Source organism: Podarcis raffonei, chromosome 2 (assembly GCF_027172205.1).
Source record: "Podarcis raffonei isolate rPodRaf1 chromosome 2, rPodRaf1.pri, whole genome shotgun sequence".
In the NCBI taxonomy this organism is placed as follows: domain Eukaryota; kingdom Metazoa; phylum Chordata; class Lepidosauria; order Squamata; family Lacertidae; genus Podarcis; species Podarcis raffonei.
Genome location: NC_070603.1, coordinates 45383667 through 45398428, shown reverse-complemented (window position 1 = coordinate 45398428; position 14762 = coordinate 45383667). Strand labels below are relative to the sequence as shown.

General features: G+C 42.1%; 2 protein-coding genes across 2 annotated transcripts in view; both read left to right on the top strand.

Annotated features, from left to right (window-relative positions):
- ATP10B (ATPase phospholipid transporting 10B (putative)) overlaps positions 1-13027 on the top strand; it is a 153918-nt gene extending 140891 nt beyond the window's left edge. Inside the window, exons 19-26 of the mRNA XM_053368548.1 lie at positions 1162-1477; positions 2438-2514; positions 3228-3353; positions 6840-7040; positions 7738-7818; positions 7906-8010; positions 8461-8648; positions 12625-13027. Of these exons, the coding sequence (XP_053224523.1) occupies positions 1162-1477; positions 2438-2514; positions 3228-3353; positions 6840-7040; positions 7738-7818; positions 7906-8010; positions 8461-8648; positions 12625-13027 (1497 nt within the window). The remainder of the gene's footprint in view (positions 1-1161; positions 1478-2437; positions 2515-3227; positions 3354-6839; positions 7041-7737; positions 7819-7905; positions 8011-8460; positions 8649-12624) is intronic.
- The window catches only part of SLU7 (SLU7 homolog, splicing factor), a 252508-nt gene that overhangs the window by 180742 nt on the left and 57004 nt on the right, over positions 1-14762 (top strand). The gene's annotated exons all lie outside the window — the stretch shown is intronic.

The following is a 14762-nucleotide window of genomic DNA, read 5'->3' as shown; positions in this document are numbered from 1 at the left end:
CGAGTCTCCAAGTTCATGGGCTTCACTGCCTGTGATTTCTTCGGGTCCCCGCTTCACCGGAGTGGCAAGACCCTGTCCCGTGGAGCCGATTCCCTCCGGAGCTCAGAGGGAATCCGCCATTCGTCACTGGTGCTGACCAGAAGTCCTGTACACTTCTCAACTTTAAAAGCAAAACAAATATATTTAAAATGTAGTTTGTGATAAAATACATTTAGAAATGTGTGATAAAATGTTTATTTAAATACCATGTACGGATAAAATGCATATTGAAATGTGTGTTTACTAGCTTTTAGGGAGATTTAAAACACAGAGAAAGGCAGATGAATGTGGAAGCAGGACAGAGCAGACATGAATGAATGAATTCATCCAAAATTAACACAGACCAGAAATAGAGTGATCCATCTATTTCTAGTACTGGGATTGAGCCCCTAAACAAGGAATGTACTGATATGGGATCTTTATCATCTAATACTTTGAGCACCTATTCCAGTGAATCAATTTAATCATCAGACCGTAAAGCAGCTATGCTACTACATTTATATACAGTAGAATGGTCTATTCAGATACATGCAAAGATATCGGTTTGAATGCATTTGCTATCAACTTACTAAAATTACTTCTGTGTATTCCCTGAGGATAGCATATCCTATGAACAATAAATGAACAAGGCAATTCTCAAATTGTAAAACAAGGGCATGCCAATGGTCCTTTGCAGCTGTTTAATTTATATTTTTGATTAGAGAGTCACCTTAATGAAAATCTGTATTTTTCATTATTATTTTTAAATGGTGCTTTATGTTTTATGGAAGTAGATAAATATTTAAATAAATAAATAAATAAGCAAGCTAATAATTAGTATAATACAAATTAGCTACAAATTATGGATGCATTGATAAGTCATGACTTAGTTAAGTTCAAAAAGGGTATTAGAAGTAAATTGAAATTATCATTACCAAACGTTTGATAAAGTGACTTGTTGGAAGGCTTTGGTAAGTCAACACTTGGTTTAGATTCACCAGTCTTTGGGATACTCAAACAAAATGAAAGGTTGTGGGCTTTTTAAAAAGGGGGGGAAGGTTAGCACATAACTTTCTAATAATGGAACAAGTCCTGCTTATAGTGCAATGGAGAATACAACTCTACACAACTCTCTTTTCCTAGGAAACCTGTGAATCACTGTTGGATATTACATTGGAAGAAGTGAAGAAGGCACAAAGCATTCAAGGGATATCTTGGACTGTTTTTGGCATCAAGCTGCCATTTTCTATGTCCACCACTGTGCCTGCAGATCCTGCAATTGGTCTGGTGGTTGATGGAAGAACTCTGAATACCATTTTCCAGGGACAACTTGAGCATAAGTTTCTGGAACTAACCAAGTACAGCCGTTCAGTTTTATGCTGCCGGTGTACCCCCTTGCAGAAGAGCATGGTGGTCAAACTTGTACGGGGTCAGCTGAAAGTTATGACATTGGCAATAGGTGAGTAGTTGCCATTTGAGCATCATGATCTCATGACTTGGCTGCTATTTAGCTTGAAATGTGAACGCTAAAGCCATCTCGCATCCTACACCAGAGGGGCAAATATGTCCTGCTCTGCCACACTTCGTTTAATGTCCATTTACTCAGAGGAACCAGTGACGCATTGTGTACTAACTTGCATCCATCACAGATCTAACACCATCACAGATCTAACACCAACTGTTAAATATCGCCTCATCTACCATTATGCACATTTATTGTCAATAGCAGCTGTTTGCATGTCTAAGCGCAAGTTGTCAAGTGATGTGCATGTGTAAATCAGCCTTCAGCAATACCAGATTGTTTGAAATGTGATGTCAGGTGTGAGTGTAAAGTGTCTTACTCGTAATATTTAACTCATCACAGCTCTGAGGTATTGCTGTAACACAACAACTTTATAGAGGCATTTTAGCCAAGTTCCAAAGAATTGAGGAACTCGACTCATGAGCTCAAGAGGCTATATGTAGTTAATTTACTCAAGCAGTAGACCCCAAGCCATTTGACAAGGTGCGTTTGGAGCCAAACAGAGTTTTAAAAGCAACTAGTGACATGCCTTTGCAGTGAGGGGGGCATCCAGCTGTTCAAAAGCGGGTGAGTCAATAATTCCACCAGGCTGAAACAAGCCTCTTGCGTGAACCCAAGTTGCCTTCTTAATCATTTGACATCAAGAGTGGTATTCAACACGTGTGTAAGTATTACCACTAGTGCAATGGGGTGCCCTCCCCTTCTCCTCACCTTGCACCATCCCCAAGTCTGCCACAGAGGCTTGGGGGGGACCCAGAACAAATTTAGCAGAAGAACATGCATTTGTGCAGGAAGAAATCCTTGCAGATGGAACCTGCAACTTAATGCTATGTTGAATATAGCCCTTTGCGTTAACTTACAATTTGTTTCAACTATTGCTGTTTCCCACTTTTTTAGGTGATGGTGCCAATGATGTAAGTATGATTCAGGCAGCTAATGTTGGAATCGGTATTTCAGGACAAGAAGGGATGCAGGTATACATAATAACTGAAGTCTATTCCTTTGTCTTTGGCAGCTACTGCTGGGGCATTTGTCATCAGCGTTCAGAATTTATAGCAGGGTGTATTCTGTGTATAACATGAACGTAAGCTATCATTATGGCTATCTGACATAATATGCTAATAAACCAAGGTGAAATGTCCTGTCTTCACAATTAATCAAAGTGCTTATGTGCTTGCCTTGACTTAATATATCACTGTTCTTCATGCTAATGTCCAGGGCTAGAAACAGTTCCCTGCCTCGCTTGTTATCCCAATAATGCAGTGAAGTGATGCTGAGTCACTGGAAACCCAGAGGCAGGTTGCGATTTAAACCTCACCATGTCGGGCAGCTTCCACACAGGATTCCACTGCCTGTAGAAAACTGCTGAATTAAATAGTAATCCTTGAGCACTTTCCCCAAGTGTCTAGTACTTCAGGCTATCTCATCCAAAATTGCTCCTATCCTCTTACTGGAATAGGATCAACTTCTATGTGATTACGTTCTTGTGACAGACTTGGAAAGGCAAGCGCTTGCAGTTTCATAATGAAACCATAGCCAGTTCTGAAATCAAGCCAAACTCGAAACATTATGCACTTCCTCCCAGTCATTGCTTTTGCCCAGCTGGTTGGTTTTTGCCTGTCTTTGGTTTGTTTTGGGGTCAGATAAAGCGGAGGAAATAAATCTCTTCTTTTCATTTCTGTTTCAGGCTGTCATGGCCAGTGATTTTGCCATATCTCAATTCAAGCACTTGAAGAAGTTGCTTCTAGTTCATGGGCATTGGTGCTATTCCCGCTTAGGCAAGCTGGTGATATACTTTTTCTATAAAAATGTGGTAAGTTTCAGACATCTTCAGTTGCCTCTGTGCCAGCTGCAAATGCTTTCTTCTCATAGCCACAGATGATGAGGACAATGAAGGTTCATATTTGTACTGATTAAGGATCCAAGCCAGGCAGCTTACAAGCTCCAAAAATACCATACAGAACATTCCATTTAAAAATCACATTCAGAGCCTGAAATGATGAATAACCATCCAATAAAAAGGCACAATAAAAACAGATTGGCCCTTAAGTTGACTACATAGGCTTGTTCCCATTTTTTCCTCAAAAGCTGAGAAGGAGACACTTCTAGGTCATAATCCCCTATCTTAAATAATAATGATTTAAGGGGAAAAATGTTCTGACAACCATAGGTATCATCCTGGCTGTGTTTCTGCATACAGAATAGTAAATTATAACTACTCGGAATGGGACTTGGCTCTGTATTAGGCTGAAAAGTCTGCCAATACACTTAATTTGATGAGAGCCACATGCTAGCAATTAGCAACAACAGTAATCAGCTTTACCAACATAATGAAAAAGCACTGTTGAATACACATCCCACACCTCCATTTTCAAGTCATGTATTTCCATAAGGGAGGTAACATGAAACATCACACTTTTTAGAGATCCAAAGCTCAGGTTTGAGAAGGAGTAGAAGAGAAGCAAGTCTTCCATGGGAACTATCAGAGCTGTATCACCTTAATAAACTCCTTTCACGAGTCTTCCCTTCCCATCACTTCCTTTTCAAAAGCCCACATTTCCCCCTCCTCTCATCCACTGTGGATTCCATTTTCCCTTTTGATACTATTTTTCTATGTATTGTTTCTCTGTGCTGTCTTGAAGATACAGTGAAGATTGTGTCTAATGCAGTCCCACCCACCTTATTCAAATGATCCGGTGGTAGGTATTACATGATCTCACCCTTCTCTATTAGATATCCCATTCCTGTGAACAGGAATATGTCGGCTGGAACAGCAATATTTGGGTTGTAGTTTGCCTTATTTGCCAACAAGATCCATAAGAGTTGTTTCTTTTGCACTGGGAGCTTTTCACCTGCAGTTTGGTCTCTCACACACTATATATTCTCTCCTTTTCCCGTTTTCTCACTTCTGTATTCTATTCAAAAAAGGTGTTGAACATGTTTAAACTGAAGAGCTGTTCCAAGAGCAGAGTTTAAATTTGTGAAAACAACATTTGAATAGCAAATAAATGGTTCCTGGCCATCAGCACATAAGACTAAGAATAAGAGGAGGCGTGTAGTGGTGATAGGGGATTCCCTACTGAGGGGAACAGAAGCAGTGATCTGTGGGCCTGACAAGATGTCTCGGGAAGTGTGCTGTCTCCCCGGGGCTAAGATCCAAGATGTAACTGAACGACTGCAAGGAATCATAAAACCCACTGACAAATACCCCTTCCTCTTGGTTCATGTGGGAACCAATGACACTGCAAGCAATAGCCTCCAGAAGATCAAAAGAGATTACGAGGCTCTGGGCAGGAAATTGAAGCAATTAAATGCACAAATTGTCATCTCATCTGTCCTCCCAGTTGAACGACGTGGCCCAGGGAGAGAGGGAAAAATAGTGGAAGTGAACAACTGGCTTCGCAAATGGTGTAATGGTTCCTCTTCATCCTGGAGAAGAGTGACTAGTGGGGTGCCACAGGGTTCTGTCTTGGGCCCGGTCTTATTGAACATCTTTATCAACGACTTGGATGATGGACTCAAGGGCATCCTGATCAAATTTGCAGATGACACCAAACTGGGAGGGGTGGCTAACACCCCAGAGGACAGGATCACACTTCAAAACGACCTTGACAGATTAGAGAACTGGGCCAAAACCAACAAGATGAATTTTAACAGGGAGAAATGTAAAGTATGGCACTTGGGCAAAAAAAATGAGAGGCACAAATACAAGATGGGTGACACCTGGCTTGAGAGCACTACATGTGAAAAGGATCTAGGAGTCTTGGTTGACCACAAACTTGACATGAGCCAACAGTGTGACGCGGCAGCTAAAAAAGCCAATGCAATTCTGGGCTGCATCAATAGGAGTATAGCATCTAGATCAAGGGAAGTAATAGTGCCACTGTATTCTGCTCTGGTCAGACCTCACCTGGAGTACTGTGTCCAGTTCTGGGCACCACAGTTCAAGAAGGACACTGACAAACTGGAACGTGTCCAGAGGAGGGCAACCAAAATGGTCAAAGGCCTGGAAACGATGCCTTATGAGGAACGGCTAAGGGAGCTGGGCATGTTTAGCCTGGAGAAGAGGAGGCTAAGGGGTGATATGATAGCCATGTTCAAATATATAAAAGGATGTCACATAGAGGAGGGAGAAAGGTTGTTTTCTGCTGCTCCAGAGAAGCGGACACGGAGCAATGGATCCAAACTACAAGCAAGAAGATTCCACCTAAACATTAGGAAGAACTTCCTGACAGTAAGAGCTGTTCGACAGTGGAATTTGCTGCCAAGGAGTGTGGTGGAGTCTCCTTCTTTGGAGGCCTTTAAGCAGAGGCTTGACAACCATATGTCAGGAGTGCTCTGATGGTGTTTCCTGCTTGGCAGGGGGTTGGACTCGATGGCCCTTGTGGTCTCTTCCAACTCTATGATTCTATGATTCTATGACTAACTGCATACAGTGGTACCTGGGGTTAAGAACGTAATTCGTTCTGGAGCTCCATTCTTAACCTGAAACTGTTCTTAACCTGAGGTGCCACTTTGGCTAATGGGGCCCCCCGCTGCCACCATGCCGCTGCCATGTGATTTCTGTTCTCACCCTGAAGCAAAGTTCTTAACCCAAGGTACTATTTCTGGGTTAGCGGAATCTGTAACCTGAAGCATCTGTAACCTGAGGTACCACTGAACAGATGTTTGCTACTAAGAAAACAAGTCTAACACACCCACCCCAAGAGCCACTTGCTGGAGGCCGTTAGGTTGGTGCAGGGGGTGCATTGTCCCTGGAGCTTCAGGAGAAAGTGGGTGTGTTAGTGCAAAAGGTTCTCAAACCTTTTACCCACCAGCTGCTTCCCCGTTCTAAATTTCCCCAGCAGCAATTTCTGTCTATGGTAGTCCAAAACATAGCGCAAACACACTTTTAGAAGTTCATGGTAGGAATAGCAACTTGGGGACGATTTAGAGAGAAGAAAAAGGAGGCAATAATATCATACAGAAATATCAGTCAAGCACCCTTTCCCTCACTTTTTATTTAAATTCCCCACTCCCAATGCTGCATTTCTCTTTTAAAAATAATTTCAGAGCTCAGTTGTAGTTAGCTTCTCAGACTGATCAAAAACCTGATTAAGATCAAATACTTGGATTTTTTGAAGTCATTTGGACTGAATTGCCTTAAATCAAAGTACTTAAGCATTAACTAAGTCACAGCACAGGCTGTAACGTGTTCTAGGAGCTTATCATCTGTACACATGTAAGAAAGTGTGCGTGGAAATATCTTGAATAACACAAACAGCTAATGTATTTTGCCTTTTAAACATTTTCCCACCAGACCTACGTCAACCTGCTGTTCTGGTACCAGTTCTTCTGTGCATTCTCTGGGGCCGCCATGATAGACTACTGGCAAATGATCTTCTTCAACTTGTTTTTCACTTCTGTGCCACCAATACTTTCCGGAGTCCTGGATAAAGATGTTTCTGCAGGAACTCTGCTGAGCTTGCCTAGTCTTTATAAGAGCGGACAAAACTCAGAGGTACACCTTTCTTGCTCAAGGAAGCCTCACAAGTCCCTATAGTTTTTCACATATCCTTCAACGCAGTGGGTGAAAAAGCAGTTTGGGGAGGGCAATTTTAAGGTGGGGAGGGTTAAGCAGCCTCCCTCTGTGCAGTCTTACTCCACCTAAACTGTAATGAACTTTGGCTACAGTCTACAGTCACTTCAGGTGACTTCTCTTGCACTGGGAAAAGAAATGCAATGAGATCTAAATATGTGAAGAATAAGAATTTTCAGAAGCATTTTAGAAAACATAATGTTCTGTACCCTATTCTCTGGTTTTATAAAGTACCTCAGTAGGATTCTGTTTTATTCTGAAACTTTAGGTTATTTATTATTTTTCATGTGCATGGTACTATTTGTATTGAAAGTTATTTACCATCCATATCTCATTTATCCTCACAATTGCCCCATTGTACATAAATTGGGGGATTGTGACTTGCTGAAGGCCATCCCATGCAGTTTATGCCTGAATGGGTGCTTTTACAGCCCAGTGCTGTAAAAGGAAAGCTTTCAGTCTAGTTATTCTCCTCCCTGATGGCTTCCCCAAGGAGGGGGAAACTGGAGAGTTTTGACTCTCTTTTTTCACAGAGGACTCAACTGCCACATTAAATACAAAAAAAAAACCCCTCTGACTGAAAATCAAGTGTTTCTCTTTGTGTTATGATTTGCTGCAGGTTTACAAGCCTCTGACGTTCTGGGTTGCCATTTTGGAATCTTTTTATCAGAGCCTTATCTGCTTCTTTGTCCCTTATCTAGTAAGTATTTAAGGCACTCTCTAAGTGGCTCTTAATGAAACAAAAATTGTGTCAGTCAATAAGCCTACAACTATTTCTGTTTTCCAGGCATATCTTGATTCCGATATTGACATTTTCCGCTTTGGAACAACAATCAATACAGTCGCTCTCCTTACTATTCTGTTTCACCAAGCTTTAGAAATTCAAACATGGGTATGTAGATAAAGCCTTCAGTAACTATTATAGCTTTCTGATTGCCTGCTTTTAGAAATGATTATCATAACTTATGTACCCTGTGCTAGCTTGTTCTGCATCCCTTTTAAGATTTGGCTAGTCTCCAAAATAATAAACATGCTATTGTGATTAACAAAACAGAGAGCAGGATTCAGCTAAGGAGTCCCATCAGTGGAAGCCCTGGGAAAGGACTTTCACTTGCACAATGGAGTTGTCCTTGTTTCGGAAGCTGAAATGTTTTGCCACATAAATGAAAAATACTCTAGTTTGTTAATCACACACACACACACACATACATATATCTATATCTGGCTGCTTCTACATGAACATTTGAAGTTGTTGCCTTTGTACTGGAATCCTGGTGACCTAACTTGCTGCCAATCCTGGTGACCTAACTTGCTGGTTCTTTTCCTCACATCTTGTCCACAGACTCTGTCCCATGGAATTACAATCACTGTGAGCATTCTTCTGTACTTCATTTTCTCAACCATCTACAACGCCACATGTGTCGTCTGCAACCCTCCCACCAATCCCTACTGGATTATGGAGTTTGAGATGTCGCAGGGGAGCTTTTATTTCATATGCATCATTACTCCAGTCATAGCACTTCTTCCAAGGTTTGAACATATGCTTCTTTTTGTACCTGTTGGGTAGAATACCATGTCCTGGTCAGCAACAACCTAGTTCCTGGGTAATGGTGGGAGGGGGCTTTAAGAATGGATTCCAACAGACTTAGTGTGCTGTTTCTTATCTCCCCATCACCTGCTGTGCCTCTGATCAGCTACTTTCTTCTGATTTCTGATGGTCTCTGGAAGAGAGGCTTAAAATCCTTGACAGCCTGTTCCCTTTCGTGCTGTCACAACCTCTTTCTGGAGTTCGGGAGGCATCAAGTCTGTGTACCTTGGCTGGAACATAAAGGCTTTGTGGTTGTGCTGCGTAATGGAGTTCTTTGAGAGGCAACCTTTGAGCATTTCAAAGTAGAGGGGGAAACTGCTTTTCTGGTGCTTTCCTCTTCAGCACTCGAATATGGATCTAGTTAACTGTCAGGTCTCAAAACTTTTTCCCAGCTGTCAACAAGGCCTTGGAACAACTACAAATGTACAGTGTTTGCTTAACCACCACTGCTATACAGAGAGAGAAAAGGAGACAGAGAAAACAAAGCATGTAGAAGCAGAATCTTCTGCTCATTTGATTTGGAAATCTTGTTCTTCATCTATCCTACTTTATTCACTCATTATAAACGCATATTGATTTGAGGGCAGATTCAGAAGGAGTACATTAAAGCTTGTTTCCATAGCATTCTGCTCCTTTGGTTTTTGTTTTCTCTTAAAGAAGAAATCGGCTCCTCTATTGTGAAATAATTATTCAGGCTGGAGTTTCACAAGGGTCCCTGCAGTCTGAAGGCTAAAAAGTTGCCATACAAGAACCATGTGAGCCCTGCCACAGTTGTATGTCAGCGATGCACTCCCAAGTGCCACCTGTATGAGGATGGAATTTTGAGCAAATGGCTTCATTCAGACAAAATCATAAACGTTGGTTCATTCTTACTTGAATGAGCTTGGGCAAGCCTTGGACTGCCATACTCCAGCAGACCCATGAGGAGATAGGAAATTTTTAATTTAAAAAAACCAACTAACCACAGTTTATCATTATGTTTAAATCTGAACAAACAGTGGTTTATGGAATTGACTTATTTCAGTAAACTATATTTAAATCTATGATTGACTGCAGTTTAGGGTTCACTAAGTCCAGGTCCCCATTTATGTTAGGAAGCTCTCTTTGTCCCTACCATAGGAGCAGGGGTGAAAACATGCTGGCAGCCACAGCAACAGAGGTTTCCTGGTGTGGTGCATGTCATCTTCTCTCTTGGGAGAGGAGCTAGATTCAGGCAGCCCATAGCACTAAACTGCAGTTAACAAAAATTGGAAGTGAAGACTTCTAACCTCCTCTTCACGGCTGCGCCAAAGGAGGTGAGGACTGTGTCACTAAAGGACAAGGCTCATTAATGCAATAATGAGCCATAGTTTATCACCAGATCCAACTTCAGTCAATGAATATATACAAAGATATTACCAGGGACTTTGGCATGATCCATCTTTCTAACCTGTCATTTCCCCATGTAATGAGGAAATGTGATGTTACCACATACCACCCTGATCTTAAGCAGGAGCTAGATAGCAACCCCTGACCTGGGAGTCTCTTCTTTTATTTGATTCTCACTGCAGCAGACTAGGGGTTGTAAGGGATCAGAACTCTATGATCACTTCCCAAGGGGAAAATAGAAGGAAGAAGATCAGGCATAGTGGGCTTTTCTCACATTCAAATCTCCTATGAAGTGGAGCAGGAAGAGATGAGAACTGATCTCTAGTTCTGTGGAGCTTGGCAGGATGGAGTTATTCTACTCCCTCTATGTAGAGCTGGACTGTGTCCCACTTTGGCTTTGAACTTTCTGTACCTAGTTATTCTTACACTAGTGGCTATCAGGCAAACCAAGAAGGGATTGCAATAAGGCTAGAAGCCATGTGAGCAGAGGGTGCTAAATTCTCTCCCATGGGGAGTTTACAGTCTAAACAAGCTAAGTCAAGGCAGAATCTGCAGAATCTGAGAACTATCTTAGGAATTGATTTTTACGCAGATCAGCCAGCCACATGCGTGTAAGCAAATAATGTTACATTCCTAAAAGGATTTAGCTCTGCCCACAGGCCTGGTCAATCTGTGCTGAAAACTAGTTCATAAGGCTGTTAGCACCATACGATGATTTACAAATATGACCCAGAGCTGCAAAACTAATAAGCATTGTCACTTTCTGCTTAGCTTGTTGGTGTTGAACGACGGTGCCAAAACAAGATACAACCTGTACTTTTTCCTGCTGTTCAGTACATGGAAAGGGGGGAGGGAGATATTCCCACTCAACTAATTACCTCTACCCAAAAATGGCCCCCTGGAATCAGTCACCAGTTTGTTTATTTCTTTTGACATATTTAAAGCCCGCTTGTTTCCTAAGATCTCATGGTAGAGAACCACAAAACTTCATTTAAAACTAGAATCAATTAATCAAAAATAAAAATAACATGAAATAACATTTCAGTTACAGCTGATCAGAAAGCAACAAAAATGTCTCTGAAAAGCCCAAGCTGGACCTCAATATTGTCTAAAGGCTTGAATGTTTTACACTGGCACTGATTGGGGGGGGAGAGTAGATGTCAGCTGAATTTCAGAGGGGAAGGCGCCCCACAACCTGGGCACTACCACACAGAAGGCCCTTTCTCACATCACCTTATACTGTGTGAGGTGAGACACTGTTGTAAAATTTTAACATCCAAGTGGGATTACATAGGGAGAGGTGCTCCTTCAGGTATTTAGGTTCAAAGCATAATCTTATAGGCAGCCAGTGCAGTTCTTTCAGAACCAATGGGATGTGTCTGGCTGTTCTGCTCATTTTGCTGTAGCCGCCATTTTGAGTCATTCAAAGAGTCAACCTACACAGAGCACAATTCAATATTCAGAATGGAAAGTTATCAGAGTATGAGTTTGTGCCCAGGCTTTCTCTGTCCCAACATAGCCACAGCAGGTGGCGAAAGCTGGCCTAAGGTACTTCACACCACTGAGGACACTTGAACCTCCCGTGACAAAGATGGATCTTGGAATATTCCCAGACTATGTACTTGTTCTTTCAAGGGGAGTTTAGCCCCATCAAAAGCAGTGGTTTACTGTCACTGTTTGCCCTAAGAAACACCGCTTCCAGGAGGATTTTGGATGAGGGGGAACTATAACTGCAGTATTTTATGAATAGTTGGGTGCTGCCATTTTTATTGCGCATTGTACTGATATAATTGTTTCTTAAGTTTTTGTGTTGCTTATGTTATTTTTATGTTGCAAAGCACTCTGCGGCCTTTTGACAGAGGACAGTATATCCATTTCTTAATGACTAATTAAATAAATTGTTCCCAAACCGTAGCACTCTGCCTTGTCAGGATTCAGTCTCAATTCCTGGGCCCTCATCCAGCCCATCAAAGCTACCTTAGTGCACACCATTTCTAGCTAGACCACAGAGACCCATAACGAAATGCAGCAGGTGTACTAGTTCCTGAACCTTGCCCCACAGCCCTCTTCCATGCAATATGCACAGGGCAGCCCCACAGTATCCTTGCCCCCTTCTCTCCTTTGCAACCCCCCTCCCTCCAACAAAAGGACTTTCCTATCTTCAAACCTGTCTCTAACAACTATATATTATTTGTCACTCATATAGCCTGGCTTTTCTTCAAAGTCTATAAGGCAGGGTACATGGTTTCTCCTCCCCTGCAACCAAGTGAGATGGGTCAGGCTGAAAGAAAGCGACTGGCCTAAAATCACATCATGGCTGATTTGACCCTCCTACAAATTCCAAGCCCTCGGCTGGCCTATCAGTGTTATAAGGTCACTGTAACAAGCAGATTGTCTTCATAAATGATTACCCAAGAGCATTATACTACCTCATCAGATATCTAAAGAACAGGAGAACCAGGAAGAGTGAAAGCTTTTATGAGGGTACTACTAAATTTGTTTGTTTTTGTTTGTTTGTTTGTTTGTTTGTTTGTTTGTTTGTTTGTTTAGGTATCTTATCTTGGCTCTTCAGGGAACTTTTGAGGTATCGCCCATTGTGAAAGCACAACACTTGGATAAGCTCCCTAAAGAACAACAGGACTGGGAAATAAAGAAATGGAAATTGAGGGAACAAGGCCAAGGTGTCTGCAATGAGGGGCCTGAAGGACCCATTGCAAACATGGGTGTGTGTTCACCTGACATTGCAGCAGAGCACACGTTTCAAGGTCTCTGTCCTCCAGAACAAGAAGCCCTCAGGAACCAGGCGTCGAACAGAGGAGACAATGACTACACCAAATGGTGGGGTGGGGAAGAGGATGTGGCTGCAAAGCCCTTTTCTGGCCTCCTGACCAATGGCGCTGAAAATTCCAGTCAAAGGAGCCACCGGCGGTCTGTGAGTGCAGTGACTCTATGAAAGAGCTTGAGTTTTTGATTAAAAGAAATTGAAATTGCTTCTCTGCACATCCTCCACCTCCCACATGGTGAGCAAAGGTAGCAGAGGGAAGATAGAATTTCTATTTATATTAAATGGCAATGCCTTGTGGAAAGAGAGACCTAAAGTATAATTTCACCAGCCTGGCGGAACAGTGTGTTTTATCTTCACAATGTGCTGTTCCTCCGGTATGTGCAAGTGAACTTACTGTGAGGAAGAGAAGTTCCAAACAACTTGGAGAAATATTATGCAAGAATCCCTTCGTCAATGTGAAATGCACTATTTCCTTGGAAACGGACAGTATAACCTGAGGAGAACTATTTTGCTTTATCCAATAATGAGCCCCTTCTGTCTTCTGAATCTGACCCTAAACATGTCACTCTGAGCCTCCTGCTGATTGGCAGCTACATGGCTGCAATACAGTTTTGATCCATTTCGCCACTACTAGAGAATTGTTTCCTAGGAATTTCTCCAGATTACAATACTTTCTGGTAAAATAATCAGTTTTAAAGACCAGAATGAAATAAGTCAACAGTGCTGAATTCATCAACCTGGGCATTTTGCAATTCAACATTCATAACCATGTGTAAAAGTATTTTATAAAATGTTTTTATAAGTGTGTGTGTGTGTGTGTGGTGCATTACAAATTGAACAGATATATGTTTGGTTATTTGTGTAACCAACCCCCTAATCCCTAGCAGACTTACTTTGATGTAAGGTCCATTGGTTTCAAATGAATTATTTCCCAAAAGAGACCACATCAGACCACATGAGGCTTGGCCCTAGGAATGAGTGTGTTTATTCCACTCCTCTTCAATTGCAGTTTTCAGTATCTTCCAAATCATGGACACACCACATCACATTTCTTGTCTTCAGATGTTCTAGTGAGGAGAGAGGATCCAATGAGGATAAGTGTGCTAGCTCCACCCCCTTCTGCAGCCATTTTTCTCATCTTCCAACTTGAGAAAAGTACCATACTTTTCCGTCTATAAGACGCCTCCATGTATAAGATGCCCCCTATTTTGGGGGACTCAGATTTAAGAAAATGGGGAGAGATGGCCCAGAGTTCTTGAGCTTTTGGGGGGGAGGCTTACCCAGGGTTATTGAGGGAGGGATTGCCTAAAATTGCTCACCCACATGCATCGCTAAATCCACCTCCCATCTGTCCTATCGCCAGCAGAAGCTACCAATCACCCGCCCAACTGCCGGAGTGTCAGCCAATCAACACCATCCATTGATGCAGCAACCAGTAACACACACAATAGCAACTGACAACCTCGGCAGCAACCAATCAAACGTCCACCCTATGCACTGCCCATGTATAAGACAACCCCCACTTTTTGGCATGATTTTTAAAGAAAAGAACATAGTCTTATACATGGGAAAGTACGGTAGCTATGTGCATCAGGGAGCCTTTTGTGTCTGTGTGGGGCTCCCCATGTGTTTTAGAACCCTGGAAAATGCAAGTTCTATAAAGTGTGGGCAGCCTCTACAGATACAAAAAGCTCCCTGCTACAGACAGGTCACCTTCCATGCCTTGGAAGGTGGCAAAAATGGCAAAAGAAGGATTGGCGTTAGCATGCTTATCCTCCCATATTGATTGTCACCACTTTGGAATGCCTGAAGGAGAGCTAAGGCGTATTAAAGAGTGCCAACAAAACACTGCAACCTTCCCAGAAACTGACTGACATTATTGGGATAATGATTTCTAAAGCAC